The sequence below is a fragment of the Myotis myotis genome, unplaced genomic scaffold (assembly GCF_014108235.1).
Source record: "Myotis myotis isolate mMyoMyo1 unplaced genomic scaffold, mMyoMyo1.p scaffold_m19_p_2, whole genome shotgun sequence".
Lineage (NCBI taxonomy): Eukaryota > Metazoa > Chordata > Mammalia > Chiroptera > Vespertilionidae > Myotis > Myotis myotis.
The window spans coordinates 35,651,407-35,677,608 of NW_023416324.1; the positions used below are offsets into that span (position 1 = coordinate 35,651,407).

The following is a 26,202-nucleotide window of genomic DNA, read 5'->3' on the forward strand; positions in this document are numbered from 1 at the left end:
GGGGCCCTCTCCCGTCCCTCACTCAGGTGCCGGGGCCGAAACGGGGTCCAGTTCCACGGCGGAGGGATGGGGACTGAAAGCAGTGTGGGCCACACACCCCGCCTTTCCAGTCTCCTGGGCGGGGGGCGGACGCGGGTGGAGGGAGTGGTTCGGCGGTCCGGCCAGGCCGAGACGGGGAGAGGGGTCGGCCCGGCGGCTCTGCCTCCCCTGGAAGTGGGGCCCGGCCCCGTCCAAGGTGGGGAACGGGCAGGCCTCCCCTCCCTCGCGCCTATGGGGACCCTCCGCCCGTGTCCGGAGGAGGCCGGAGTCCGGCAGATGCACGCGGGGCGGGGGGGCGAGCGGGGGAGAGGCGGGGAGGAGAAACCCCACAACAAAACTTGCGTCGCCGAGCGCACGGCGGGACTTGAATGGAAGGAGCCCGCGGAGCGCGGCGGAGCGTCTGGAGAGCGCGTTCGGCCGGCGGGGCGCGGCGGGGCGCGGGGACGCAGCAGGTAGGGGGCGGGGGGCGGGGGGCGGGGGCAGGGGGAAGGGGTCGGGGGGTCGGGCCGAGCCGGGCAGCTGACGCGGACTCCCCGCCGGGTTGGGACCGCCGCGTCTCGCCCCGCGGAGCGCGGCACGGCGGGAGGGGCGGGCGGCTCCCCCTGGGGTGCGACCCCTCCGCGGCCGGCTCTGGCGGGGCCTGTGCTCCGCTCCGGCCGGAGGCTGGTCCCAGCCCGGCCCCTCCCGCCGCGCACATCTGGAAAGAATCTGAGGGCGGCCGGGCGGGGGATGGAAGGACGCGGCGGGCGGCCGAGAGTGCGAGGGGCAGGTGGAGCCGGGGCGGGGCGGGTGAAGCCGGGGCGGGGCGCGGACCCCTGACCTCGAGCCGGGGCGCAGTCACCTCGTGTCTCTTCACGTCACTCATCCCAGCCAGCCCCCCTACGACCTCTTCACAGACCCAGAAACCGAGGCCTGGCGCGGGGCAGAGACCCTCCCGGGGCGCCGACAGGTGAGGCGCAGCCCGCGCCGCCACCCCCGGACCCGCTCGGGGCTCGGCTCCCGGCCCGGCGCCGGGCACTCGCTGAGCGGGGCTCTCCGCCGCGGGCCAGGTGTCCGCCCGTCGTCTAGCGGCTGCTCCCCGCGGGGACAGCGGGATGGAGGAGGGGACGCGAGGGCGGGCGGGGGAGCGGCGCCTCTCGCTAATGCGGCGAAAGCCCCGGCTGGAGGTCCCGGAACCGCCAGCCTGGCCCGGGGCGGGACGGGACGCGGCGTTAGGATACCTGGTGCGTCCGGGGGCAGACGTGGTGGTGGCAGCGGCTCCTGGTGGCCCGGGGGCTGCGGGTGGGAGGCAGCTGCGGCCCGAACTGCCGGAGAGGAGCCGGGGCGGGTGTGCGCGCGGCGCCGACGGTCCGGCTGTGGGAGACGCAGAGGGAGGGATGCGCGCCGGCGCTGCGTGGGCATCTCCAACTACGGGGGCCGCGCACCCTGCGCGTCAGCCCTCGGCCCTCACGGCCAGGGAAAGTGAGGCTGGGCGGACTAGTCCCCTTTGAAGGCCCAGGGCCCCATGCACTCTAGCCTAGATGTCAGATTCCCATGCCTTCGCGGGAGCTTGTGGGAGCTCACTGTGTCCCTTTACCTGGATTTGGTTAGGGTGATGGATGGCGGCACCTTTAGGCCTGGCAGAGCCTTGCGTAAGAGCTCTGACCATGACCGGCCTGGAATCTTGATGGCGCCCTGTCACCAACCCCTTAGCACAGTGGCGGATGCACTGGGAGACCTGGACCTGCACCCTGTGGACCCTCCTTAAGCATACCGCCCTCCGCCCCACCCCCACACGTGCCTTTGCGCTGCCCCTCCGCCTGTCTGGAGTGCCTTTCCCCACCTTTCCACCTGGGGAACTCATACTCAGCTGTCAAGACCAGCTCAAGGCTCTTGGCAGGAGTCAGAAGACACCAATTCTAGTCCCGGTCTTGCCTGTAAACAGAGGGAATCAGACCAGATAATGCTGCAGATCTTTCCCAACTCTGCCTTTCACAAGTTCATTTCTTTATCCAGCAGACATTTCCTGAGACCCACTCCTTGTGGGCCAGGGGTGCTGTGGGAGCCCAGGTAACCCAGCCACGCGAGCAGGAGCAGCTTCCCAGATCAGGGGCGTTCGAGTAGGACTCTGCTGGAGTTCGGCAGCAATGGGCAACCCTTGCACCTCAGTTTCTTAGTCTTGGGATTTCTGTGGGAGTCGATGAGCTGTAGCTAGCTCTTCGAGGCCCAGCGCAGAGCAGTGGACCAGCGAGTCTTTACTGAATTTGAGTGGAGGAGGAGGTGGTGCTGGGGGTTGAGGCTCTGTCTCCTGATTTGGGGACCTACCCTCCCCTTCCGTCTTCTTCCTGCCTTAATCCCATACTTAGCCCTTCAGAGCATTGAGAATTGGGGTGGTGGGGCAGCGAGTCCCAGGTACACTAGCAATAACCCCGGGTGTGGATGCCACAGCTGCTGAGTGCCAGCACTAGCCGGGCATGTCATTTCAATTCATCTTCAGGAGGAGTTCCCATTGCCATTGCCCACACAGAGCTCAGAGCGTTCCCAAAGGTGTGAGCTGTTCCCAGAGGTGTGAGGGGAACTCTTCACTCAGACAAGGGGTCTGTTCTCTCTTCTTCCACGCACAGCTCCAACACGGCGGGGCACCTCGGAGGGGCCTGGGGACTTAGGTTGCTTAACATTCTTAGAACAACACCAAAAACTGAGACTCTGATGGGTCCGTGATGCAGCCAAGGCCACACAGCAAACCAGGTGGTGGAGCTGGAGTTGCCCAGGATTCCCAGGTCCTAGGGTGACTGGTCAAGCGGGAGGAGGAGGAGTGGCACTTGGGTCACCACTCTTCAAGCACTGTCTGTTCTTTTCCCTCAGACCCAGCTCCCTCTCCGCCCCTGCAGCCCAGCACCTCCCTGTGTGCCCAGATCAGGCTTAGCAGCTGTTGCCTGCACCACTGCACAGCCTCTGAAAGCTCCACACGGCCCATCCATAAGCCTGCCTACACCACACTCCTCTCCAACCGCTCCTCTCCCCAAAGATACGGGCCACTCTCCCTAATCTGGCTCTCAAGTCCCTTCTTCGCCTGGACCGTGGCCACTGTCCACTTGCATCACTCCCAGTCTCCACCCTCTCCCAGACGATGAGCTTTTTAGAGGTCATAACCTGGGCTCTCTTGTCCCCGGGCCTGTGCACCCCTTGCTTGTATCACCCTTTGCCTTTTACCTAATACTCGCATCCTTCATGTCTCCACGAGGCATCACTTCTTCTGGGAAGTCTTCTTGGCCCCAGGCAGGGTTAGGCCTCCTCTGGGTTCCCATGGACTTTAGCTTCCCTTCATCACACAATCTACACATAATGTCTAAAAAAAACATAGCGTGAGCCACAAATGCAAGCTACATATGCAATGTACAATGTTCTAGAAGCCGCAGTAAAAAGGTAAAATGAAACGGGTAAAATTAATTTTAATAACTCAGTAGGTCCAAAATATTATCATGCCATCAATAAAAAAATAAATGAGTGCCCTGGCCGGATGGCTGAGTTGGTTGGAGCATCATCCCATATACCAAAAGGTCACAGGTTTGACTCCTAGTCAGAGCACAAACCTAGGTTTTGGATTTGATCCCCAATCAGGGCATGTACGGGAGGCAACAGATCAATGTCTCTCTCTCTCTTTCTCTCCCCCTTCTTCTCTCTTTAAAAATAAATTTAAAAATATCCTCAAGTGAGGGGGGGGAAAAAAAGTAAGAAAAAAAGATAAATGAGCTATTTTATGACCATTAATATTAATAATAAGATATTTTACATTTTTTTGTACTATGTCTTTGAAACCCATGTACACTACATTTTACACATATAGCACCTCTCAGTGTAAACCAGTCACATTTTAGGAGCTCAGTAGCCACATGTGGCAGCCACATTGGATGAGTGCAAGGGTGAGCTTCTTAAGGGCAGAGCCGACCCTGAGTGGTGTGTCTTGGTCCTCAGAGCCCCGCTGTATTTTGCATTAACCATAGCATCGTGGTTAAAACCTGGGCTGGGAGCTCAGCTTTGCCATTTAACAGCTGTGTTACATTGGCCACTCCCACTGGGCCTCCGCTCCCTCATCTATAAAGTGGTGATGATAACATTTTCAATATGGCCCATAATGTTAACATGAATTACATAGTTTTACAGATACAGTTTACAGACCTATACAGACACAAAACCGAAGGAGGGAGATAGCTGGTCCGTGAGTGCACAGGGTGCGTGGAGAGCCTCCTTTCCCCTGGCCTTTTGCCCTGATTGAATTTGGGGCCTGAGCCTGTGCCCCCCTCCCCCTCCCAGAGTCCTGTTCTGAGCAGAGTCAGACAGATTAATGCTGGTGGACCCAGGGACTGAAGGCTGTTGAGCTTGCTGGGGGTTATACTGTGCCAAGGGAATGACGGTCTGTAGACTGGCTGAGGATCTATTGTCCATTTGGTCAGGGGATGGGGGCAGCAAGTACGTGGTAGGGTGGGCATAGGGCCAGGCTGCAGCCTAGGACTCTGTGTGTGCAGGGCTCCCTGGCTCTCTTCCAGGCCAGGGCTGGGGCCCAAGTCTGCTTAGGCCTTGGGGACCTATAGGGTCAAGCAAGCCTGATTGCCACCCTTCTTCTCTCTCCTCACACCTTTCAAATCTTCTGGGAGGAGGTGGGCCTGGAACCGGACCACAAAGCACAATAGGGAAGGGTAAAAAGCAGGGGGTTCTAGAGTGGCAAGGGTGTGGCTGAAACGTGAACAAGGCCCACAGATCAGATGTTAATGGTGGGAAGAGCTAACATTTATTGAGCACTTACTGAGTGCAGTGTGCTCATCCCACTGAATCTCACACTCTTCCCCTTAGGACATCCCCGTTACCAGCTCAGGGACAGGTAAGTAAGCTGGGGTTTAGAGGGTGACAGCACTCGCCCAAAGCCCCACAGCTGGTAAGAGCCAGGGCTGAGCTTGCAGCCAGCTGTCTGGCTCCAGAGCCCGCCTTCTTAACCAGACATCCGTGTCCTCATCAAGCTTCCAGTTTACCTCCCAGGCCCACCATCTCGTCAGACCCTACTAAGGGCTCAGACTGAGGAGCAGTGGCCCAGGCCCAGATACTTGCCGCAGACCTGCGCTTGTATTCGCTGCAGACTGAGAGCAGCACATCACCTGAGAGATGCCAGGTGCTTTGCGGCTGTTACTTATGGACTCCTCGCAGAAGCTGAGGTTCAGCAAGGTCAGAGCTGTTAAGTGGAGGATGGTGACTTGAACTAGGGTGGGTGGGACTCCACCATCAGTGTACAGGAGCTACCACCCCCCACAACTGATCACCCGCCCCAGAGAGGTTTTCTGAGTGAGAGGACTCCTGGGGCCAGCCCCACCCATGGGCTGTTGGGACAATGGAACCAGCATCTTCCTCAATGGCCTGAAGCTATCCTCTAGGTCCCCTCCCTGCTGCCCCAGGAGACCATGCTGGGAGTGGTCTCCTGCAGGTGGTAGTGGTCCTGTGAGCACAGCAGGCCCTGGTGAGGGCAGCTGAGGGTCCAACACCAGGAATGGGACTTGGGAGGTTCTAGAGGCAGCAGCAGCTCCAGTCACTGATGCTTACTCTGCGCCCAGCTGCCTGGGTTTCCACCCAGACTCGCCCTGCTGTGGGAGAAAGACACCATTATGTATTCATAACCCAACCCAATTCATGCCAAGGGGGGCGGGGGAGGACACAGTAATGGGGCATTTCAGAGTCTTCCCAGGGGACACAGTGCTGGAATTGGTTCTTGGAGAGCTTGGTGATTGCACAAGAGAGGGGAGGGCATTCCAGGAAAAAGGAACAAGGCCTGGAGGGAGGAACTACTAAATAGACTTGTATACTTAGGGCAGGTGGGTGGAGAGTTGGAAGACTGGCAAGGCCAAGATCTGAGGATCCTAGAATGGCCAGCTGAAGAGCTGAGAGGCACCTGCTGGTCGGGCCCACCGTGGTCTGTGGCAGCTGCAGGGGGACAGGCCTCCCAGCACTGCCTGTTGGAGAGCTCAGCAAAGCCCAGGCCAAGCCCTGCACAGCACAGTGCTTCCTGGGCCTTCTGTAGAGGAGGGTACAGATTCTTTTGGGCTAGGCCTGGTGAGGGCTGTGGGAGGTTTTGCAGACCTTCACTTCACCCCCATCCCTCCCGAGGGCAACCCTGAAGGGGGGTTTGAGGGATGAGGGTGGGAACAGCAGTCACCAGATCAGATGCGTGCTGAGGACAGGATCCAGAGTGGGCTCTGCCTCGTGCCCCAAGGGCCCCATGAGGACGTTTGTGGCCCTAGCCCTGTGCCTACTGTACCTAACAGGTGAAGTCAACCCTGGTTCCCAGGTGGGTCTGACTCAACCCCTCCTGCAGGCACCATGGCCCGGAGCAGGGCGCTGCTGCTCCTGCTGCTGTTGCCTCCACAGCTGCAGCTAGGACTGGTGCTCGCGGTGAGGGCCCCTGTGTTTGGCCGAAACGGCGCCCACAACCTGAGCCCTGAAGAGAACGAATTTGTGGAGGAGGAGCCAGTGCTGGTCCTGAGGCCTGAGGAGCCGGGGCCTGGCCCAGCCACCATCAACTGCCCCCGAGATTGTGCCTGCTCCCAGGAGGGTGTCGTGGACTGTGGCGGTATCGACCTGCGCGAGTTCCCAGGGGACCTGCCTGAGCATATCAACCACCTGTCCCTGCAGGTGAGATGGGCACTGCGCCAATGGTCACCAGGGGCTGCCCCACACTCACGGCTCCTATCCCAGAACCCCCACACTCACGCTCCCTGCTTGTCCAGAACCCCCAGTGCTCCTGGCTCCCCACCCCCAGACCTGGGGTGCTAGAGCAGGTCAGACACGAGGATCTAGCTCCACGTTGAGGTGTCCCCACTCTGATCATGGTCTGGGTCACCGAGCACATGACATAACCTGCTTTGTTTCTCTGGGAGGAGTCTTGGCTGAGGCCCGTACATAGAGTCAGGCCTTGTCTGAAAATGGACACAGACGGGCCCAGCAGCTGACCCTCAGACAGCCTTGTAGGCCAGGAAAACAAGAGCAAAGTGGACCCTGATAGAGGGCTCTGGCGGCTCAGAGGACAGAGTGTTCTCTCCAGCTGAAGTCTAGGAAGTGGGACAAGCAGTTCCCAATGGGGACTGGGAGTGCTGGGGCACCCCATCACCCTGTGCTGCCCGGTACGCCTGGGGGAGGAAGGGGCTGTACATCCATTTCCAGAGGAGATCAGGTCCAGTGAGGGAAAGTGACCCGCTCACCACACAGCCCTGTGGGCCTGGGCTGGCAGAGGTGGGAGGGAAAGGGACAAGCTGATGACAACACTTATTTTTGGCTCATTCACGCACTCCTCCATTCATACAATGTCTCCTGGAAACCTGCTCTCCACCTCTGGTCCTGTGTGGGTGCTGGGCACATCGGGAGGACTCGGATGTACCCTGCCCGAGGCCCTCCCAGGTGTGGGGGAGGCAGTAAACGAAACAAGTAGAGAGGATGCTAAAAGGAGATAGAAGGACTAGTGTGAGCCCAGAGCAGCTCCTACTCTAACTCCCAATCCAACCCGGGAAGGCTTCTGGAGGAGATGGTACCACACCCAGGTTTTAAAGTGCTGCCAGGGGAGTGGGGAGCGCAGCCCAGAAAGGGAACCAAAAGTGGGCCTATGGGAGAATGGGCTGTCACCCAGTGGGACAAGTCTGAACTCCTGTGGACACCCATGTGTGGTCTTCTAGAATGTGGGACCCCCATGTTTGTTGTGGTCCCTGCTGTGCCTCTTGCAACCAGAGCCAGAGACAGCACCCAGAGCCTGTCTACCACGGGGGAGAATCCCAAGAGAAGTGCCCAACAGAGAGACTGGGGCTGAGGATGGGTTGGGCCCGCCCCCCATGCTGCCTCCTCACCACTCCCACCCCTGACCCCCAGAACAACCAGCTGGAGAAGATCTACCCAGAGGAGCTCTCCCGGCTGCATCGCCTGGAGACTCTGAACCTTCAGAACAACCGCCTGACATCCCGAGGTGAGGGGTCACCCAGAGCCGGGGCGGGGCACCGGGCAGGGGAGAGCCCCACCCTGCGGACCCCGGGTGTGGGAAAGAGCAGGTCTGGGCTGGGCGGCAGTGGGTCCTGGATGCTGCCTAAAAGCCACCCCTGAGGGTCTGGGACCTGGGAGTGGACTCAGGAGAGGATTCAAAGACCTTTGTGGTGACTCTTTGGGTCACAGAAGGACTTTAGAATCAAAGAGTTGTACAGTCCTCAAGTTTTAAGAAGTGATTCTTTTGCTGCTGATGAAAATAATTTTTATTATAATAGAAATTTTGGAAATAAAGAAAATAAAATAGAAAACAAAAAACCCAGTCAGTTCTGCCACTTGGAGTTCATCCCTATTGACATTTTGCTATACTTCTTTCCATTTTTAAAAAGCTGCTCTATTGAAGTGTAATTTGTACACCATAAGATTTACCCAATTAAAAGGTACACATTGGTGAGTCTTAGTCATTTATCCAGTTGCCCAGCCATCATCACAATCCAGTCTAGTCTCTTTTCTTTGCATTTTCTCGTTCCTGGCTGAGTTTAGAGTGTAGGCAGTGCGACGACGGTAAGTGCTTTGTTTCACTCAGCAGTGAGCTCAGCAGCATTCCTCCCGTTGCTAAAGCTCTCCGTGGCCATCTGTACACGGCAGCTCTTCCATGGGGGGATGCTGCACAGTTTACGTAACTGTTCCCTCTCGTTAGATAATTGGGTGAGTCCCAGCATCTGAGGGTCTGGGAGCCTCGGGACTGGAGAAGGGCCAGCCTGGCTGGGATCCCAGTGACGGGGAGTCCTGGCACTCCATGGGGCAGGGGCAGGCAGGTGGTGGGGAGGCTCCCAGGCTGAAACCGTGCCCTGCTTTTGATCCTGTGGGGCTGCCTCCAGGGAGCACTCCTTCCTGATTTGGAAAATGTTAGTCTGGGTTCTCCATCCCATGGCCTGACCTTCCGGGGGGCACCCATTCCCACCCGGTGGCTCATCCCTCAGTAGACACTTCCCACCTGCTTCTCTGAGCTGGGGCCCCTGTGGGTAAGGGGCTGGGAAGGCCTGTTGGGACTGGGACGAGAACAGAGCCACACCGGACTCAGGGCGCGCCCTTCCCAGTCCTGGCAAGTGGGGTGGGCTTGGGGGCTGGTGCTGGTGTGCTCCCCTGTAGCGTCTCCTTCATCCAGGGCTCTGACCGATGCCTGTCCTTTGAAGGGCTCCCCGAGGAGGCGTTTGAGCATCTGACCGACCTCAATTACCTGTACCTGGCCAATAACAAGGTGAGGGGCCTCAGCAGGGAGGAGGTGTGCTGCCCACGCCTCCTGGTGTCAGAGGCTGAGTTCAGGGAGCTTTCACCAGGACTTCTTCAGGTCCCTGTTGCTGCTCAGACATGGCCCATACCCCACACCTTAACCAGGGGCATCAGAGTGGTCAGTTAATAAAGACAGAAGCCAAGGGGGTGGGGTGATAGCGGGGCTGGTACACTAACAGGGCTTTGTGGAGATAGCATTTAAAGGGCCACGAAGGGTCAGGCAGGGGTCCTGAAGTAGAGGGACAGCATGAGAAAAGGCACAACGACACTCAGCCTCAATATATCTGGAGTGCCCAGAGCTCTGTCCTGGCCCTTCTCTCTGAACTCTCCATAATCGCCTGGTCCAGTGCAGTCTCCAGCCCCTCTCCCTCCTCCCATTTGGGCCTCAAAGATCCTTCTGCCCCCTGGACGTCTCCCCAGAGGTCTAATGGAAGTAAGACTGCTTCCTGTCCACAGATGGCTCTCCATCTCTGTGAAAGGGCATCTCCAAACACCCACAGTACCGCTAGTCTGAGTTCAAAGCCCGAGGGCTTCATTCACCTTGTCCAGCAGCACTGCAGTCCCCCCCCCCCGCTCCCCCCGCCCCCCCCCCCACTATCTCCCAACTGGCCAACCCTGCCTCCCCCTTCGCTGCCCCTTCTCCTCAGAGCAGCCACAGTGACCTTTAAGAATCGTGCCCTGCTTCTCCCCTACATCCCCCCTCCCTGCTTCAACCCTCCAGTGGCTTTGCCTTCTACCCAGAATGAAAGCCTGCTTCCCCCTGCTTCTCTTAACATAGCCCTACTCGCTCCCTCCTGCCCCTCGCCAGCCCCCGGGCCCTGCAACCCCACCCTTCACACGGGGTTTGCATGCTGCTCTGCTGCCTTGGGAGCCCTCCTCTCAGATGGCACGTACAGTGTGCCATGCCTTAAGGGTCTGTCACCTGTTCCCTGAGCACCCAACCCAGTCGTTCTGTCTTCAGCCTGTTAGAATTCCCTGCATAGCAGTGATCATTATCAGATACTTCTATCCCCTGTTTATTGTATTCTCCATGAGGATGAGGATGTAAGCTTGGGGTGGGGCAGGGTGGGGGGCAGAGGTACTTCTCTGTCTTGTTGCCCTAGATGTGCCCAGCGAGCTTCTGGAACCGTGCCTGGAATGTTGTAGACTCAGGTTCTGCTGTTGAATGAATGAAGGGTGGGCATCGTGGGCTGTGTCTGGGAAAGTGTGGGTGCTCACTGTGGCTGGGCAGCCAGTGTCGGGGGCCAGTGAGGGGAGAGAACAGGACAAGCAGGGCAGGGGACAGGCTGGTGAGCTTTGAATACCAAGCTCGGGGCTGTGGGGTGCTGCAGAGGGCCTGTGTTAGTGTTATCAGAGGAAGGGGACGGGTTTCCACTTTAGAAAGGTAGCTGTGGTTGCTGGGAGGAGACACAGGAAGAGGCCTGAATGGCAGCAGGCAGTGGGACCCAGAGCTGACCTCCTCCCCTCCATCGGTCTTTCTGCCCCAACTCTTCCCTTTCCAGCTGACCTTGGCACCCCGATTCCTGCCAAATACCCTGATCAGTGTGGACTTCGCTGCCAACTATCTCACCAAGATCTACGGGCTCACCTTTGGCCAGAAGCCAAACTTGAGGTCAGAGGTCAGAGGGGTCCCTGGGCTCAGGCTGGGGAGAGAGAGGAGCTGAGCAGAGGCTGCTACCCTGACTGAGGCAGAGAGGACCCTGATGGGCCCTGGAGGAGGGCCATGTGGGGCAGTGTGGGCCTGAGGCCCATGCTCAGGGCTGTGGTGAGAGACGCCGGGGGCTGCGGGGGCCCGGGCTCCACAGGCTGAGACCTAAAGGATGAGGAGGCAAGATGGAGGAGGGTGATGTCTGTGGAGCAGTGGGAGCTGGGTCAGGGTGCCTCCCTCCTTCCTCAGCCCCTGGGGGCAGAGCCTTGGGAGGAGTGAGCAGGGCAGGGTGGTGCTGGTGGACTGACACTCCTGGTATCACTTCTGTACCTGAATCTGTCACCTCACTCGATTCTGTCCATTCCCCTGAGGAGCCAGGGTCACTGTGTGTGGCCCCATCCCGCAGATGAAAAGGCTGAGGCCTAAGAGAGACACACAGCAAGAATGAGCTATACCTTCTGTGTATTCTTTTGGTCCTGGTCTTCTGGCCCTCTAGTATGTAACCTCCATGAAAGCAGGATCTTGTTGGTGGTGTCCACTGCTATATCTTCAGAGTCTAGAACATTCCTGGCATGTGGGGACACTCACTGTATACTTACTGAATGAATGAGGCATTACCCCCTCTGAGCTAAGCCCTGTGCTGAGCATCAGGGACAAGAGGTGTTAGGGACACGCCCCACCTTCAGGAGGTCCCACGGAACTCAGAGCCAGCTGTGTGGGTGTGACAGGCGGGGAATGACTGAGAAGCTTGAAGGGAATCGAGAAGATGGACCTGGAGTCAGGAAATCCTATTTCTGCCACTAACTTGTGGGGCAACCACTGGTGGTCCTTGGTCCCCTGAGCTGTACCGAGGGGTGGGGGGGGTGGGGGGGGGTGGGGGGGGAGACTACATTAGGTTGAGTCTGAGGTTCCTCAGATGGAAGGAAGGTGCTCTAGGCCCCAGGCCCCACCTGAGCAAGGTTTGCAGGCCCACCAGGTGAGTGGGCACTGTGGCCAGGGGTGGAGTGGGGGCCTGCGTGGGTGAGGACCTGCACCTCACCCCCAGGTCTGTGTACCTGCACAACAACAAGCTGGCAGATGCCGGGCTACCAGACAACATGTTCAACGGTTCCAGCAACGTCGAGATCCTTATTCTGTCCAGCAACTTCCTGCGCCATGTGCCCAAGCACCTGCCGCCGGCCCTCTATAAGCTGCACCTCAAGGTAGGAGGCAGAGGGCAGATGGGGCCCCTCAGAGCAGGGGCCAGAGTGGGGGAAGAGCCCACGTGGCAAGGCTGTGGGGTCTTTAGTACATGCCAGGGGGCATGGCATCCACTATAGAGAAGCAGGCAGAAGCCTGGGCACCTGGCTGTCAGAGTGCTCCGGGCCTGGGCCCAGGCCCCATGGCTCCCTCAGAGCCCTCAGAGCACTTTTGCCCCTTGGCTGTCTCATGCTCCCCTCCCCACGGCCCCTCTCCTAGAACAACAAGCTGGAGAAGATCCCGCCAGGTGCCTTCAGTGAGCTGAGCAACCTGCGGGAGCTGTACCTGCAGAACAACTACCTGACTGATGAGGGCCTGGACAATGAGACCTTCTGGTAAGCCCCCCCTCAGCGCCCCCCCAGCCAGCCCCCGCCCCCCCCCCCCCACGCCTCTCCCGCCCACCTGCCCTGGCCGGCCTCCTGGAGAAGGAACTTTGAGGCTTGTGCCTCTGCTGACATTTCTGTCCCCAAGAACAAGTGATGTGCATGGGCAAGGCTGCCAAAGTTCCAGTGAGGCAGGGAAGCGCTGGCAGAGGCCGGCTTCTTGGTACAAAAAAGAAACTCAAACATTCTTGTTGAAGGCAAATATATTTTACTTTTTATTTTAGAGTCCAAAGTAGCCCCCCCAATAAAGATCTTAAACAACTGGTCTTCAAATAAGCCTCCATGTATCAGAAACCATGCTACAGCCTTCTACCCCAAGTCATTGCTAATCCAGTGGGCCTGGAGAGGACTGAGGTCCCCCAGTAAGAACGGGGGTGAATTAGAGGCAGTTTCCCGGCCACCTCCCCTGGGGAAATGGTGGAAACCAGAGTGGGCTCCTGCTGTGTGGGCTCCTGCCAATTGCTCCATTCCCTCTCCCCCAGGAAGCTCTCCAGCCTGGAGTACCTGGATCTGTCCAGCAACAACCTGTCGCGGGTCCCGGCCGGGCTGCCGCGCAGCCTGGTGCTGCTGCACCTGGAGAAGAACGCCATCCGCAGCGTGGACGCGGACGTGCTGACCCCCATCCGCAGCCTGGAGTACCTGCTGCTGCACAGCAACCAGCTGCGCGCGCACGGCATCCACCCGCGGGCCTTCCAGGGCCTCAAGCGGCTGCACACCGTGCACCTGTACAACAACGCGCTGGAGCGCGTGCCCAGCGGCCTGCCCCGCCGCGTGCGCACCCTCATGATCCTGCACAACCAGATCACGGGCATCGGCCGCGACGACTTTGCCACCACCTACTTCCTGGAGGAGCTGAACCTCAGCTACAACCGCATCACCAGCCCGCAGGTGCACCGCGACGCCTTCCGCAAGCTGCGCCTGCTGCGCTCGCTGGACATGTCTGGCAACCGGCTGCACACGCTGCCGCCGGGGCTGCCCCGCAACGTGCATGTGCTGAAGGTCAAGCGCAATGAGCTGGCTGCCCTGGCACGCGGGGCGCTGGCCGGCATGGCCCAGCTGCGTGAGCTCTACCTCACCGGCAACCGGCTGCGCAGCCGGGCTTTGGGCCCCAGTGCCTGGGCCGACCTTGCCCATCTGCAGGTAAAAGGGGAGAGCGGGGGACTGGGCCATGAGGGAGGTACCTGCTGGGGAGGCCAGGCCTTAGGAAGGGGGGTGGGTGGGGGCGGGGCCATGCAGAGAGTATAGCTGCCATGCCCGGTAAGGAGTGAAGGGCCAAATACAACCGGTGAGGCAGGCAGAGCTCACTACCTGCAGGTACGGTCTTGAGGAGGGCTGTGGGAGTAAGGGGAGGTCATGGCTACAGGCAGAGGCCCATGGCTCAGGAGAGTCAAGCTCACCCACCCACAGGCCAGGAACATGTGCCTAGAGAAGGCTGCACTTGGGGGAGGGCAGCAAGGCGGTGAGGTGGGCTCCAGAGGCTGGGGGAGCCTACTTGAGGTGTTCTGAGCAAAGGGTATGGCTGTTGTGGTCATGGTTGGAGTCAGGCAGAATGTCTGGCCTTAAGAATTGAGCTTCTTATAATGAAACCCCCCAACCTAATGAGGGGCCGAAAGGGAACCTCATTAGAGAAACCTGGGAGGCAGGGCCAAGGTGCTGCCAGGACCCCCGGGGGCTTCAGGGCGGTGCCATGGTGAAATCTGTGCCCCGGATGTCCCAGGGCTCGCTCTTCCCTCTCAGGGATATGCTCACATGTCACCTCCTTGGGAGGCCTTTCACGCCTACCTCCTTCCTCTGCTTTGTTTTTTTTCATCACCCTCATTCCTCCCAGGCATTAGGTCATCTGTTTGCTTTCTTGTTGCCTGTTCTTTTCTCCAGAATAAAGACTGGCATTTTAGCCCTGACCCACTAGGCTCCCAGTCCATGCTTGTGGGGGCAGCTGTCAGGACAGGGATGTCTGAGTGGGGGGCAGGGAGGTGAGGCAGAGCCCTGAGGGTGGAGTAGGGTGGGAGTCTGGGAGGCAGCTGGCCCTGTAGGAGCAGCCTTAGCCGGGGTCTCCCCTCACCCCGACTGCCTGCTGAGTGCCAGGCACCAGAGTCCAGCCCCCTGGGCCAATCAGTCCCTCTCAGGTACATTCCAGAACCCTCTTCTCAAGGGGTCCAAACCTCACTGTCCTCTCCCTCACACCGGCTCCTCCTGCATTTTCTAACTCACTAAAGGGGGTGACACCACACCTGGTGCCCACGTGATACCTGGAAGCTGCCCTTGACATCCCCTTTTCACTCCGTCTGCCCCACAATGCCCCTTGTTACTATCCCCTGCCAGTCCTTCCATCACCTCTCACTCTGTCCACTTCTCTCCATCCCTGCGGCTCATAGTCCTAGCCAACCCACCTCCATTTCTTACCCGGACCCGACTGTCCTAGGAACTCTCTACTCCTGTACTCCTTATGCAATCAGAGGGTATCTTGAAAAACATATGCTCAGCTCACGCTCCTGCCCTTAGAACCCAGATCAGAATCCTTGCCACGGCCTTCAAGGCCTGCTCTGCCCTGTCCCCAGCTGAGCTTCTTATTTCCCCAGGCGTACTGGGCTTTGCTCATCCCGGCCCCTCTGCTGGCAGCACCGTGTCCACTCTGGTGATGCCTATTCACTCCTTCCACGAGTCTGTATTGAGACGCCACCATGAGCAGATGCAGTTCTAGAACTGAGGGCCCAGCAGAGAATAAGACAGATGGAGGGTCACCACTCTCCTGGAGCCGGTACTATACCCGGGACTCAGGTGTCACCTCCTCTAGAAGCCAACAGTGATGGCGGGTTAAATACCTCCCTGGGCCTGGATGAGTTCAGTCAGGGATGGGGTGTCAGTTGGGGTGACTCTTCCTCTCACTGTTGGATCTTTCTACAAGCAGCAGCTGTTCCTGCTACTTCAGAGCCCCTCCCTGCACTGGCTGCTGTCAGGGGCCCTGGCCCTAGGCTGAGTCAGGCTCCTCTTCCAGGCTCCCTGTCTTGGCCCCATTCCACTGGCTGTCATTGTCAGGTTCTGTGTCCATCCACTGGCTGTCATTGTCAGGTTCTGTGTCCGTCTCCCCTGCCGCCTGGCTTCGCGAGGGTGGAGGCAGTGTCTCAATGGGTTCCATGTCCCCAGCACCCGTGGGCACAGAGGATGTGTGGAATGATTGAAGAGGTGCTGGAGCTGTGTGCAGGGAACGCGGTGGGGAGCAGGGAGCCCTGTGTATAGAGGGGGAGATGGGTCCCTCTATGGTGTGTGAAGCTCCTGCTCCCCTTGGATGTTGAATCTGGATTCTTGGCCCTCAGCTTCCTGACCTGAGCCCCTGCCTGTTGGGGTGAGGAAGGGAGCTTGAGATGATGGAGTCCCACCCGGGCCTGCACGAGTGTGTGTTGGATGTAGGTGTGCTGGCAGCTGAGGGGCAGTGAGCTGGGCCATGCGCATCCAGGTCTCCTGCTCTCTAGGAAAACCACCCCATTTTCCTGGTTTCCTGCTTCCTAGAATGTAGGCACATGGTGACTCTGAGACTGACCCCTGCCCATATGGCCCCGGAGGTCCAGAAGTGAGAAGCCCTGCCCCTGTGGCCCTTAACTCCGCCCTCCTCTGGAACAGTAGGGCAGGATCCGTGGCCCCTGCCCTCTGGGCTCTTCAGTCTGATGGGGATGGCATGTGTGTTAGTGAGGAAGGACATCCTGGCTGTGAATCCATGTGGGAGGGCAGAAGGAGCCGGCAGAACAAGGGTTTGGAGTCAGGTGCACCAGGTTCTGGCCTTGTATAGGCTGTGTGGCCTTGGGCATATCTCTTACCCTTTGGGCCTCTTTTTCCCCGTCTGGAAAATGTGGATAGTTTTAGATCCCACCTCCCAAGGTTATGGTGAGATTTAGATGTGTTGGGGGGCAGTGTTAGTGGGGGTCTTTGCAAGTCATTAAGTGCTTTTACTTCCCTGACCACCCCTGTAGCTGCTGGACATCGCTGGGAATCAGCTCACAGAGATCCCCGGGGGACTCCCTGAGTCCCTCGAGTACCTGTACCTGCAGAACAACAAGATTAGCACCGTACCTGCCAATGCCTTCAACTCCACACCCAACCTCAAGGGGATCTTTCTCAGGTAGGAGGTCCCCTGTGGCCCCGCACGTGCCCCCTGGGGCCTGCCCTGGCTCTAGCGGGATAGTCAAGGCCCTTGGGAACAGCGCGCAGGTAGAGGTCAGTGTTCAAATCCAAGTGGTGCACTTGGGCATTATTGATGTGACTGTAGCAAGAAGGGATCCCAGAGAGCATCTTCCCATTTTACAGCTGGAAAAACTGAGGCGCAGAGAGCATCGATATGCTGTGTCCACAATTGGCTGGGCTGTGCCTGGGCTTCAGACCCAGGACAGCAGATGTTCAGGTCCTCACTGGGCTCTGGGAGTTTAGAATAATTCAGGGAGCCCAGCTCCCCAAGGAAATGGGGAGCTTCCATACAGCAGAGCCAGGGAGGTTCTTTCCAACATCCCCACCTTCCACCCCATTAAATCAGAAAGGAGAAGACATATTGGAGAAAGGCAGAATGTACACTCCCAGGGGCTTTCCCGGGCTGGGCAACATTGGGGTGGAATGTGACCTGTGCTTGGCTCCTGCAGGGGACTGGGGCACAGAGAGTGGAGGGGGCTTGGGATCAGAGCCCAGCCTCTGCCTTCCCACACCCATGTGTCCCCTGGCCAGAGTGGCTCTGGCCTTGCCTGTGTGCCACCTCACACCAGGCACCAGGGTGACCCGGCCCAGTAGCCTCAGGACTCAGAGTTAATTCCAGAGGACAGGTGAGAGGAGGTTCCCAAATTGTAGTGAGAGCTTACGCAGTGACAAGCCTTCCCTCACTGTGTGGGTGAGTGGCCCGGGGTCAGTCCCTGTCCCCCCCCCCCCCAAGCTATAGCCACACTGGACAGCCTGGACTCCCCTTGATACGGTGCCTCCCAGCCCCCTGCCTTTTGTGTCTGCTGTGCCGTCTTCCTGGAGGGCCTGTTCCCTCCCCTTTCCCTTGGGGGTGGGGGTAAGTGTGGGGACTCTGAGGGTTGGGCTCCTGGCTCTGACCCCACGTGGGTGGCCGTGCAGGTTTAACAAGCTGGCCGTGGGCTCTGTGGTGGAAAGTGCCTTCCGGAGGCTGAAGCACCTGCAGGTCTTGGACATAGAAGGCAACTTTGAGTTTGGTGACGTTTCCAAGGACCGGGATCGATTGAAAGAGGAGGAGGAAGAAGAGGAGGAGGACGAGGAGGATGAGGATGAGGAGGAAGAGGAAAGGCGATAGTGACCAGGTGAATGGGATCTGACATAGGTGGGTGGTCTGTGTGGGGTACACTCACCTCTCCTCGCCAGTGTCTTCTCCCTGACCCACCTAGGGTCTTCCTGTCCATTTTTCACCCTTGTCCCCGGGTCACCGATCATTGTGTAAACCTGTAAGAGCATTTGGTGTGCGCCAGGCTGTGGGTGGGAGGCCAGGTATAATAGCAAGCCCATGGAGGCAGCCTGTGCGGGGGATTCTCTGCAGGGAGATGAGTGCCCTGATGGGTCCCACACAGGGCCTGATGTGGTGGAAGCAGGGAGTGGTGTGAGGGCCCAGGCAGAGGCCACTGCTGTAATATCAGCCAGAGAGTATGGGGCAGGAGGTGAGGACACAGACAAGCAGATGGGCCTGAAAGGGATTGGGGAGGCCGACTTCACATGGGGTGAGGGAGAGACAAGGCCCAGGTTCGAGCTTGGCAGTGAGGGTGGATGAGAAGGGGAATGTTGAGTTGAGGGGCCTGAAAGTCGCTGGGAGAGGTGCCCAAGGATGGGTTGGATATATGGGACTGGGGTTCAGAAGTGAGGTCTGAGCTGGAGGTGGCATCCAGACATCATCAGCCTGGAACAGTCACTGTGGCTGCAGGAGGTCAGAGAGCTTGGGAGGGAGAAAGAAGGCAGGGCCCGGGGGAGGGGAGCCTGCAGAAGGGGCTGAAATAGAGCAGCTGGGGAAGGAAGTAGGAAAGCCACAGACAGCCCAGATCAGAGGGTGTTTACACATGCATGTAACATAAGCACCCGCACATATATGCAGTGCACAATACACATACCCATGCATACAAGTGTAAACATGCATGCACACCCACAAAGCACATATTCATGGAACACACACTGCACACATGCACACACACACATTTACAGATGTGGAACATGTGCACACATGCATCCCCACACACGCGACCCCTCCCTTATGTGCACACACATGTATACACACACGTTATGTATACATACATGTTATGCATGCATGCACAGTGGGGAGAATCAGCTGTGTCAGTGCTGCTGAGAGGCTGCTGGAGCTGAGCACTGCCAAGGGCCCACTGCGTGTATCCATGACCTTGTGGGGAGCAGCCTCGGGACAGGGGTGGAGAAAGTGGTGGAAAGGAGTGGATCCAGGGAGCGTAGACAACTCTATGAAGAGGTTTGCTGTGAAGAGATGAGAGAGGATGGGAGTGGGAAGGAGTGAGAAGTCCAGGCAGGGCTCAGTTCATGTGGGGCCTTTTTTAAGGAATGGGGCTGGTTTGAATGGTGATGGGGAAGGGCTGCTGTGGAGGGAGGCATTAAAGATATGAGAGGAGAGCAGGGTGTCGTGGTGACCCCTGTGGAAACAGTAGGAGGGACTGGCTTTGTAGGAGGGTCAATGGCAGGATGGACAGAGGACTGAGCAGCTGCAGTCACAGGTTAGTGGCTTGGTGGCTGGACATAAAGTCACGTCAATCAGGTGCCTTCAGCCGTGTGTTTTCTCTGCTGCAGCGGGTGCTCAGGAGACGGGGTGGGTGTGAGTGAAGATGGATAATTGGATCCATCCATGGCTGGGTTTTGGACCAGGTACGTGGGACAGGAGGGCAAGGAACAAGGAAATTGAGCGCATTGGCAAGACACTGTCCGCAGTGGTGGATCCTGGGGTTAGGCTGGGAGGGAAGGAGGTGCAGACAGGAGGGGTTGGTAGGCAGAACTGCTGGAGGGGGATGTTGGACAGGGCAGGGGGGATGTTGGCGAGTAGCCAATGGAGAGGTTTGGTTAGAGCGATATCGGGGTGAGCCAAGCTGGGTGTCAGGGCCAGGGTGTGGTTCTGGGAAGCCACGGAGACACTCTTAGGAAGTTGAATTGAAGTAGGGCCTGGGGCAGAAAGGAACCTGAGGGGTGTGAGGACCCCAGGGGCGGATGACAGGTGGAGAGAGGAGTGTGCGGTGGTGTGAGCGTGGAGGGCAGGCCTAGGGCAGTGCTCAGGAGTCATCTTCTACTCCAGGGGCCCAGGGCTATGAAGGTGGAGCCCCTTCTCTCCAGGCATTATCCTCAGGCAGAGCGAGGTGTCGGCAACAGGGGTGACTGTTGCCATGGACCTCACGAGGGGCCTGGGGAGTCCGGGGATGGGTGAGAACTGCCCCTTCTTGGCCATGGGCAGGTCAGTGGAGCAGAGCCCTGGGTGAGGCCCCAGGAGTCCAGTGGGACCCAAAGGCCCCCTAGTTCATAGTAGGCCCGGCCACATCAGCATGAGCACCTCCCAGTGGCTCTGAACTCCCAGGGGCAGCTTCCCCACCTGCCCACAGTCACCTGGTCCCCCCAGGACACTGTCAAAGGGGTTCCCCAGCTCTGATTAAGGGGCTCCCTCAGGCAGGTGTGGCTGGCGGGTCTGCTCTGGCTTCCCTGACTCTCCCACATGTTCTGCAGGACGATGGACATCGGCCCCCTTTCTGCAGCACGTGCCTGTGCCCTGTGAGCCTCCACTCTGCCACCCTCGACACATCCAGCATTGCACCCCCATGCCCCCCAACACAAACTGAACACACTGTCTCCCGTCCCGACACCTTCCTGCAGTTTGTGCCACAGCCAGACACTTGCAGATACCACGACCCACCTACACACAGCCCGCTGCACATTGCCCTCCAAACTCTACCCTCCCCACTTCTGAATCACACAGATTCAGGGAAGGGCCTGACCCCACCCTGGCGTGCACGGGCTCACACTTCCTACTCCACACACACGCATGCACACGCACACACGCACACACGCACGCACGCACGCACACACAGTCACATGCAAACAGCCCTCCTTGGCCTATGCCACAACAGCTCTTGCCCTAGCCAGAAGTGGCCAGAACATCTTGTCACCTGCCTGTCCGTCAGTCTGTCCATCCTCTGGAGAAGACACAGAGTTATGTCCGAGCTCTCTGCGGCCAGGTGCCTACTACCCTCTGGAACTCACAAAAGCTGGCTTTTGTTCCTTCTCCCTCCCTCTGGGGACGGGAACCTTCAGGACTGCTGCCCCGGCCCCACCCGCCCTGCCCCCAGCTGCTGGGGGAGTCACTCCCTGCCATTCCCTGGCCAGCCACAGGTACGTCTTGGATGGGCAAGGCCAGAGGACAGTTCTCCTGGGCCTGCCACGGTCCATGGGCAGGAGTGAGTGGAGGTCCTGGCGCTGGGCTGAGTGAGGAAGGGCCGGCCCCACCCAGGAGACACCACTTTTACTCTTCGGGCCCGCAGGGAGTGCTGGGTACCTTTTTTTTTTTTTTAAGAAAAAAGTGAAAACCTCAAAGCTGATTTTTTTTTCTACAGAAAAACTAATATAAAAGCATTAGCCCTGTCTGGCAGCCCGTGGCTGTGTCTGTTTGTGCTTCCTGCCAGGTGCTGAGCTGGCACCCGGCCAGGGTGGGCAGGACACAAGCATCTCAGCACCCGTCCAGACCAGCAGGAGTCAGTGCAAAGCTCAGCCCTTGGGGCCAACAGAGTAGTCCCGTAGGCAGAGGTCTGGGGACAAAGGGTGTAGTCACAGGAAAGCCAGCCTGAAGGCATGTGCGCCCCATCAGCAGGGTGGGGGTCAGCAGGTCCAGTGGGTCTGTGAGCTCACTGTGCACTCCCAGAGGCTGAGCATCCGAGCAAAGGACCGACGGTGGCTGTGGGCTGCTCAGGGCTCACCTGGAGGGTCGCCTGTGCGCTGAGTGGACATTCCCGACGGGGTCTGTCCCATAGAGGACAGCTGAGGTGGGAAGGGGACCCGAGACAGGCCTGGGAGCTGGAGCAGAGCCTTGGGAAGAGGTGCAGACGTGCCCAGGTGCCTACCACCCCAACAGGGCCAGAGCAGGATGGGGTGTGGTGGGGACAGCACCTGCTCAGAGCAGAGAAGAGTCTGACAGGCAGAGCTGCCCTGGATGGATGCCCAGGAGTCAGTGACCCCGCTGCTAGGGTGTGTAAGCACACTGCTGGGGCAGACTCCACTGCTCAGAGGGCCTTAGGCCTGACGGTGGGCGTGACCAGAGCGGGACATCTGACCTGTCCTAGCTGCTTATCCCTAATGAAGGCAGGATGTTCCCATAGTAGGCAGGGGATCCTCAGACAATGGCCCTGGGAGGAGGGTGGGAAGTAGTTCAGGAACTGGGGACTGGGAGGCAGGTGCCTTCTTGATTCTCTGAGTGACCTTGGGAGGCCTGTTCCTCCCCTGGCTTCAATGTCTTTATGGCTCCACAGTGCAAGCCCCTCCCCCCACTCCTCCCCCACCCCCCGGAGCTGTATCTTCTCCCCAAAGTACATCTGGAACAGGCTGTGTGGCCAGGGTTCATCTCTGCCGCTGCGCCCGCCCCTCCCCCCCAAGCCTCCTGGAGGTCCTCTGGGGCTGAGGAGAATAAAGGACACAGTCTGGAACTGTCCTTGGGCATGTCCCTTCCTTAAAGCAAAGCACTTGCCAAAGGGAGCCCAACTGGCTGAAGAAATTGTTCCTTTTGTGGGGACTGGTTGCAGGGCCTTGCCTGCAGAGCAAAGCCCAGGCTAGGGACAGAGCGATCTGCCCACGCTGGCTGTGGAGACAGGCCCCCGAAGGCCGGTCTGCACTCTGCCTCCTGCGTGTGACAGCTCCGACAGGCTGTCCTCACTGCGGCCGCCCGGGCGGGCCCATCTGCGCCCTGGCCTCGCGGGCAGGCCCGTCCACAGACCGACAGCCCGGACAGGCCTGTCTGCATTCTAGCTGCAAGGACAAGCCTGTTTATTGTCTGGCCACCTGGACAGGCCTGTCCGCGCTCTGGCTGCCCAGACGGCCAGTCTGCACGGTGACAGCCTGTGTTGGCTCAGTGAAGACATGCTGGCCAGAGTATGGTTGCTAAGCCCTCAGAACTTGGAAAACAAAATAGCTTTATGGAGTCATCTCTGAGTTTGCAAGCACAGAAGAGTATAAAATCTAACTCCACTTCATCTCACAGGCTGCTGGGGAGTCCTGACCCCAGAGCCACTTGGGCAGCTTGGGCAGAGCATCCCAGGTGAGCCCGTTCCTGGGTCCCGGCTGGCCCCTGTCAGTGGGAGATTGGTCCGGACGTCTCCAAGGGCCCCGTCTCCACCTCAGATGAGCTTAGCGAGAGATCCTGCTGGGACGTGAGGAGACGGGCCGTGGCACATGGAAGGCAGCAGGCCTTGGTCCTGGGTGGGGGCCCCCTTTGGGGAGGGCTGTTCGAGGCCACATGTTATGGGGCGGCGGGAGGGCTGGCTGGGCTGGGACACAGGGGTAGACCCGGGGCACTGTTGTTACGTCTTCAGAAATTGAAAGCAGTGGTGGCTGCGGGGCTCTGAGACGGGGCAGGGCCCCTAGAGCCTCTCTTGGCATCTGGCCCTGCAGGTGCCCCTGCCTCCAGGAGGGCCTGGCCAGGGCTTGAAAGTCTTGTGTTGGAGTCCTAGCCCTGACTTGCTCTGAGGCCTGGGATAAATGTGTTCAGCCTTAACCCTGTCATCCAGAAAAGATGGACCCTCACCCCTGCCTGCTGTCCTCACGGGCCAACGTGATGGGAAGTCACAGCCAGGGCTGGCTACGCCGGCCCACCACTCCCCAGCTGGGGTTTCCCTCTGAGACTCCACTTTTGGTAAATGGAGCGAATTCCGAGCTCTCCGGGTGGGAAGAATGGGTGAGGCTGGCCCCTGTGTGCTCAGGAAGGCAGTAAGTTGAAATCCTTCCCTTTGCTCCAACCCTGGAGGCCTCCCCTGGCCCCTGCGGCTCTGCAGGCTCAGACATTGGTCTCGAGCTCGCTGATTTCTATGGTGCAGTGGTCCAGGCCGGCGGCAGCCGGCTCCTCCTCCTGCTCCACCTGGATGGGGACATGGTGGGGACAGGTGGGGCCCAGGGTCAGCTCGGAAGCCTCCGCCACGCTCTTCACACAGCCGTTCTGCTGGGTCGCCATGATCTCCTGCAGGCTCACCGGCTTGGTCTCGCAGGGCGGCGCTTTCTGAGGAGGGAGACAGGCCTTGGTAGCAGGTGGAGGGGCGGAGGGTAGGCACCAGGGAGGACTGAACAAGCGAGGGCTGGGAACCACATGGTCGGTTTTCCTACGGATGTACTGTGGGACCTCGGCAGGTCACGGGGCCTCCCTCGGCTGCCCTGCCACCGCCTGCGGCTGTCGTGGTAGAGGAGGGGACCTGACCTACAGGGTCCACGAGGGAACCGGGCCCCTGCCTGGGCCCCAGCATCCTCCTGGCGGAGTGGGAGCCTGCTGCTCATGGCCACTGAAGGAGCCCGAAGACCATGAAGCCCGTGCGGATGTGCAAACATTCGCGTTGCTGTGGGCAGTGCCACCCGCCCTAGGGTACAGCTCCCCGCGGGCAGGGCTCTGGCTTCCTTTGTTCCTGTGTCTAGAGCAGGGCCAGCCATGGTGGGTGCTCAACAACTAGCTGTGAGAGGAGTTAGTCACCCCGGTACCAGATGAGAAACTGAGGCAGGGAGGCGGGAGGGATTGGCTGGTGGCTCCCCGGCTGGTGAGTGGAAGATTGGTGCCCATCCCACCTGGGCTCCACCCGCCAGGGCCTTTGGGTGGCCAGGCTGGGGGGAGGCACTGCTCTCACCTCGGTGTCCCTGTCCTGAGCGAAGTCCTTCCGGCAGATGTGGGCCATGATCCCCGCGGCCAGCGCATCCCCCAGCACGTTAATCATGGTGCGGAAGCGGTCCCTGGTGGTGGCGAGCGGTGGGCACTCGTAAGGAGAGCCGGGAGAGGGCAGCGCCCAGACCAGCAGCCCCTGAGGGCACCAGCTGCCAGGGCAGAGCCCACAGCGAGGCGCTCTCCTAGTCCTCTCAAGCCCACCCCTCCCTCAGGGATGTTGAGGCGGGTTGATGCAGGGCGGGCTTGATGGTGGGTGACCGGACGCCGCACAGGGCCTGTGCTAAGCAGGGCCCAGGCTTGGTTTCACGGTTTGCTCTCACCCTCTTGAAATCCCTTATAATTTGTAAACAAGGGACCCCACATTTTCGTTTTTGAAAACTGGGCTCTACAAATTATGCAGCCAGGCCAGAGCCATTGCCTCTGTAGGTTTCCAGGAAGCTGTGCCAAAGTAGGGTATTTTCCCCTGCCTACCCCAAAGCCCGCTGCCTGCCGGGTGAGGGCGGGAGGGGTGCACCCCACTCACAGAGCCCAGTCGACAGCAATGATGAGGGTGATGTCGTCCGTGGGCAGGCCCACAGAGGTGAGCACGATGACCATGGTGACGAGCCCGGCCTGGGGGATGCCAGCTGCCCCGATGCTGGCTGCGGTGGCTGTGATGCTGCAGAGGGTGGGAGAGGAGGAGGAGAGAGAAGCAGGGGGGGCAGGCTGCCTTGTTGGGACCCTCGCTCCAAAGGGGAGGCCAGAATGCCAGCACCTCTGTGGCCAGCCAAACAGGGCAGGGTTGTTAGGAAGGCCACATCAAGGAGTTCTTGGGGGGACACGTTCCTGCTTGAGGTCCTATAGCCCCATGGGCCCCACACGTGGCCTCAGCAGGACCCCCTGACGAATCTGTGGGAAACCCTGTGCCTGGAGCCGTTGCCAGGAAGGTTTCCAGGAAGCTGCCCAGAGATTCTGATCTGCCCAGCCTCCCTCAGGGGCCTGGTGCCCAGGGTCAGCCTTGTACCCTCAGGCTGGCATGCGAGGCCTTCCCTCAGCCTCTGCCCCTCACCTCAGCACCCTTCCCTCTGCTCCAGCCACACCAGCAGCCCCTCCAGCATCCCGCCCAGGCTTCTGCCCCCTCTCTGCCCTGCGCGTCCAGAATGCAGGCCCTCCTCTGGGTCTCAGCTCCCATCCTGCAGGGCAGCGTTGGGGTGGGGGTGGGGGGTTGGGGGGAGCCTGTGCCACCAGTCTCAGAGATCAGGTCACGTCCCACCCCAGCGCTGTCGTGGCCTAAAAGGAGCCCCTCACCCTCTCTGGGCCTCAGAGACCCTATCAGATCAGGGAGCTTGAGCATCCTCCAGGCCCTCCCAGGAGTCACCCTCCCACCCCAATCCCCCCGGGCTGGGGGGCACCAGGAGTGCACCTGATGGTGATGATCTGGCCGAAGTCCAGCTCATAGTTGTTGACCTGGGCGATGAAGATGGCAGCCACCGCCTCGTAGAGCGCAGTGCCGTCCATGTTGATGGTGGCGCCCACGGGCAGCACGAAGCGGGCGATGCGCCGGTCAATGTGGTTGTTCTCCAGCAGGCACTTGAAGGTGATGGGCAGTGTGGCCGAGCTGTGGGCGGAGGGGCCAGCGTCTGCCCTCCATCCTCCTCCAGGATGGTCAGGGCCTCTGGGTTGCCCTCCTGCCAGTGACAGGAAGCTCGTGCCACCCCAGGCAGCCAGCCCATCGCAGGGAGAACAGGCTG

At 59.5% G+C, this 26,202-nt stretch overlaps 2 protein-coding genes across 6 annotated transcripts in view; one reads left to right on the forward strand and one right to left on the reverse strand.

The window, feature by feature from the left end:
- The first annotated feature begins 149 nt into the window (after positions 1-149).
- Positions 150-22,116, forward strand: PODN (podocan). 4 transcript variants are annotated; one of them, XM_036350419.1, is made up of 11 exons: positions 150-235; positions 6,377-6,693; positions 7,918-8,011; positions 9,222-9,286; positions 10,821-10,930; positions 12,012-12,168; positions 12,425-12,540; positions 13,071-13,728; positions 16,554-16,702; positions 17,683-17,882; positions 20,296-22,116. In XM_036350419.1, exons 2-10 carry the CDS (start codon positions 6,382-6,384, stop codon positions 17,873-17,875), a joined length of 1,854 nt encoding a protein of 617 aa, XP_036206312.1. In that variant the 5' UTR covers positions 150-235; positions 6,377-6,381; the 3' UTR covers positions 17,876-17,882; positions 20,296-22,116. The 4 variants fall into 4 exon arrangements, with proteins under 4 accessions (XP_036206312.1, XP_036206313.1, XP_036206314.1 ...); XM_036350420.1 differs by lacking the exon at positions 150-235 and adding an exon at positions 350-491; XM_036350421.1 differs by lacking the exon at positions 150-235 and adding an exon at positions 850-988.
- Positions 22,117-22,728: 612 nt separating this feature from the next.
- Positions 22,729-26,202, reverse strand: part of SLC1A7 (solute carrier family 1 member 7) — a 43,450-nt gene continuing 39,976 nt past the window's right edge. Inside the window, exons 8-11 of one of the 2 annotated variants that reach the window (XM_036350423.1) lie at positions 25,875-26,069; positions 24,996-25,130; positions 24,438-24,540; positions 22,729-23,824 (exon numbers count right to left, since the gene is read on the reverse strand). In XM_036350423.1, the coding sequence (XP_036206316.1) occupies positions 23,606-23,824; positions 24,438-24,540; positions 24,996-25,130; positions 25,875-26,069 (652 nt within the window). In that variant the 3' untranslated portion in view covers positions 22,729-23,605. The remainder of the gene's footprint in view (positions 23,825-24,437; positions 24,541-24,995; positions 25,131-25,874; positions 26,070-26,202) is intronic. The other variant, XM_036350424.1, reaches the window with a different exon arrangement.

Excerpts from the sequence above, each read along its gene's own strand:
- PODN (XM_036350419.1), top strand. The coding sequence starts at position 6,382 with ATGGCCCGGAGCAGGGCGCTGCTGCTCCTGCTGCTGTTGCCTCCACAG. Across the intron at positions 6,694-7,917 it reads TCAACCACCTGTCCCTGCAG|AACAACCAGCTGGAGAAGAT; the intron begins GTGAGATGGGCA and ends CCTGACCCCCAG. Across the intron at positions 8,012-9,221 it reads CAACCGCCTGACATCCCGAG|GGCTCCCCGAGGAGGCGTTT; the intron begins GTGAGGGGTCAC and ends TGTCCTTTGAAG.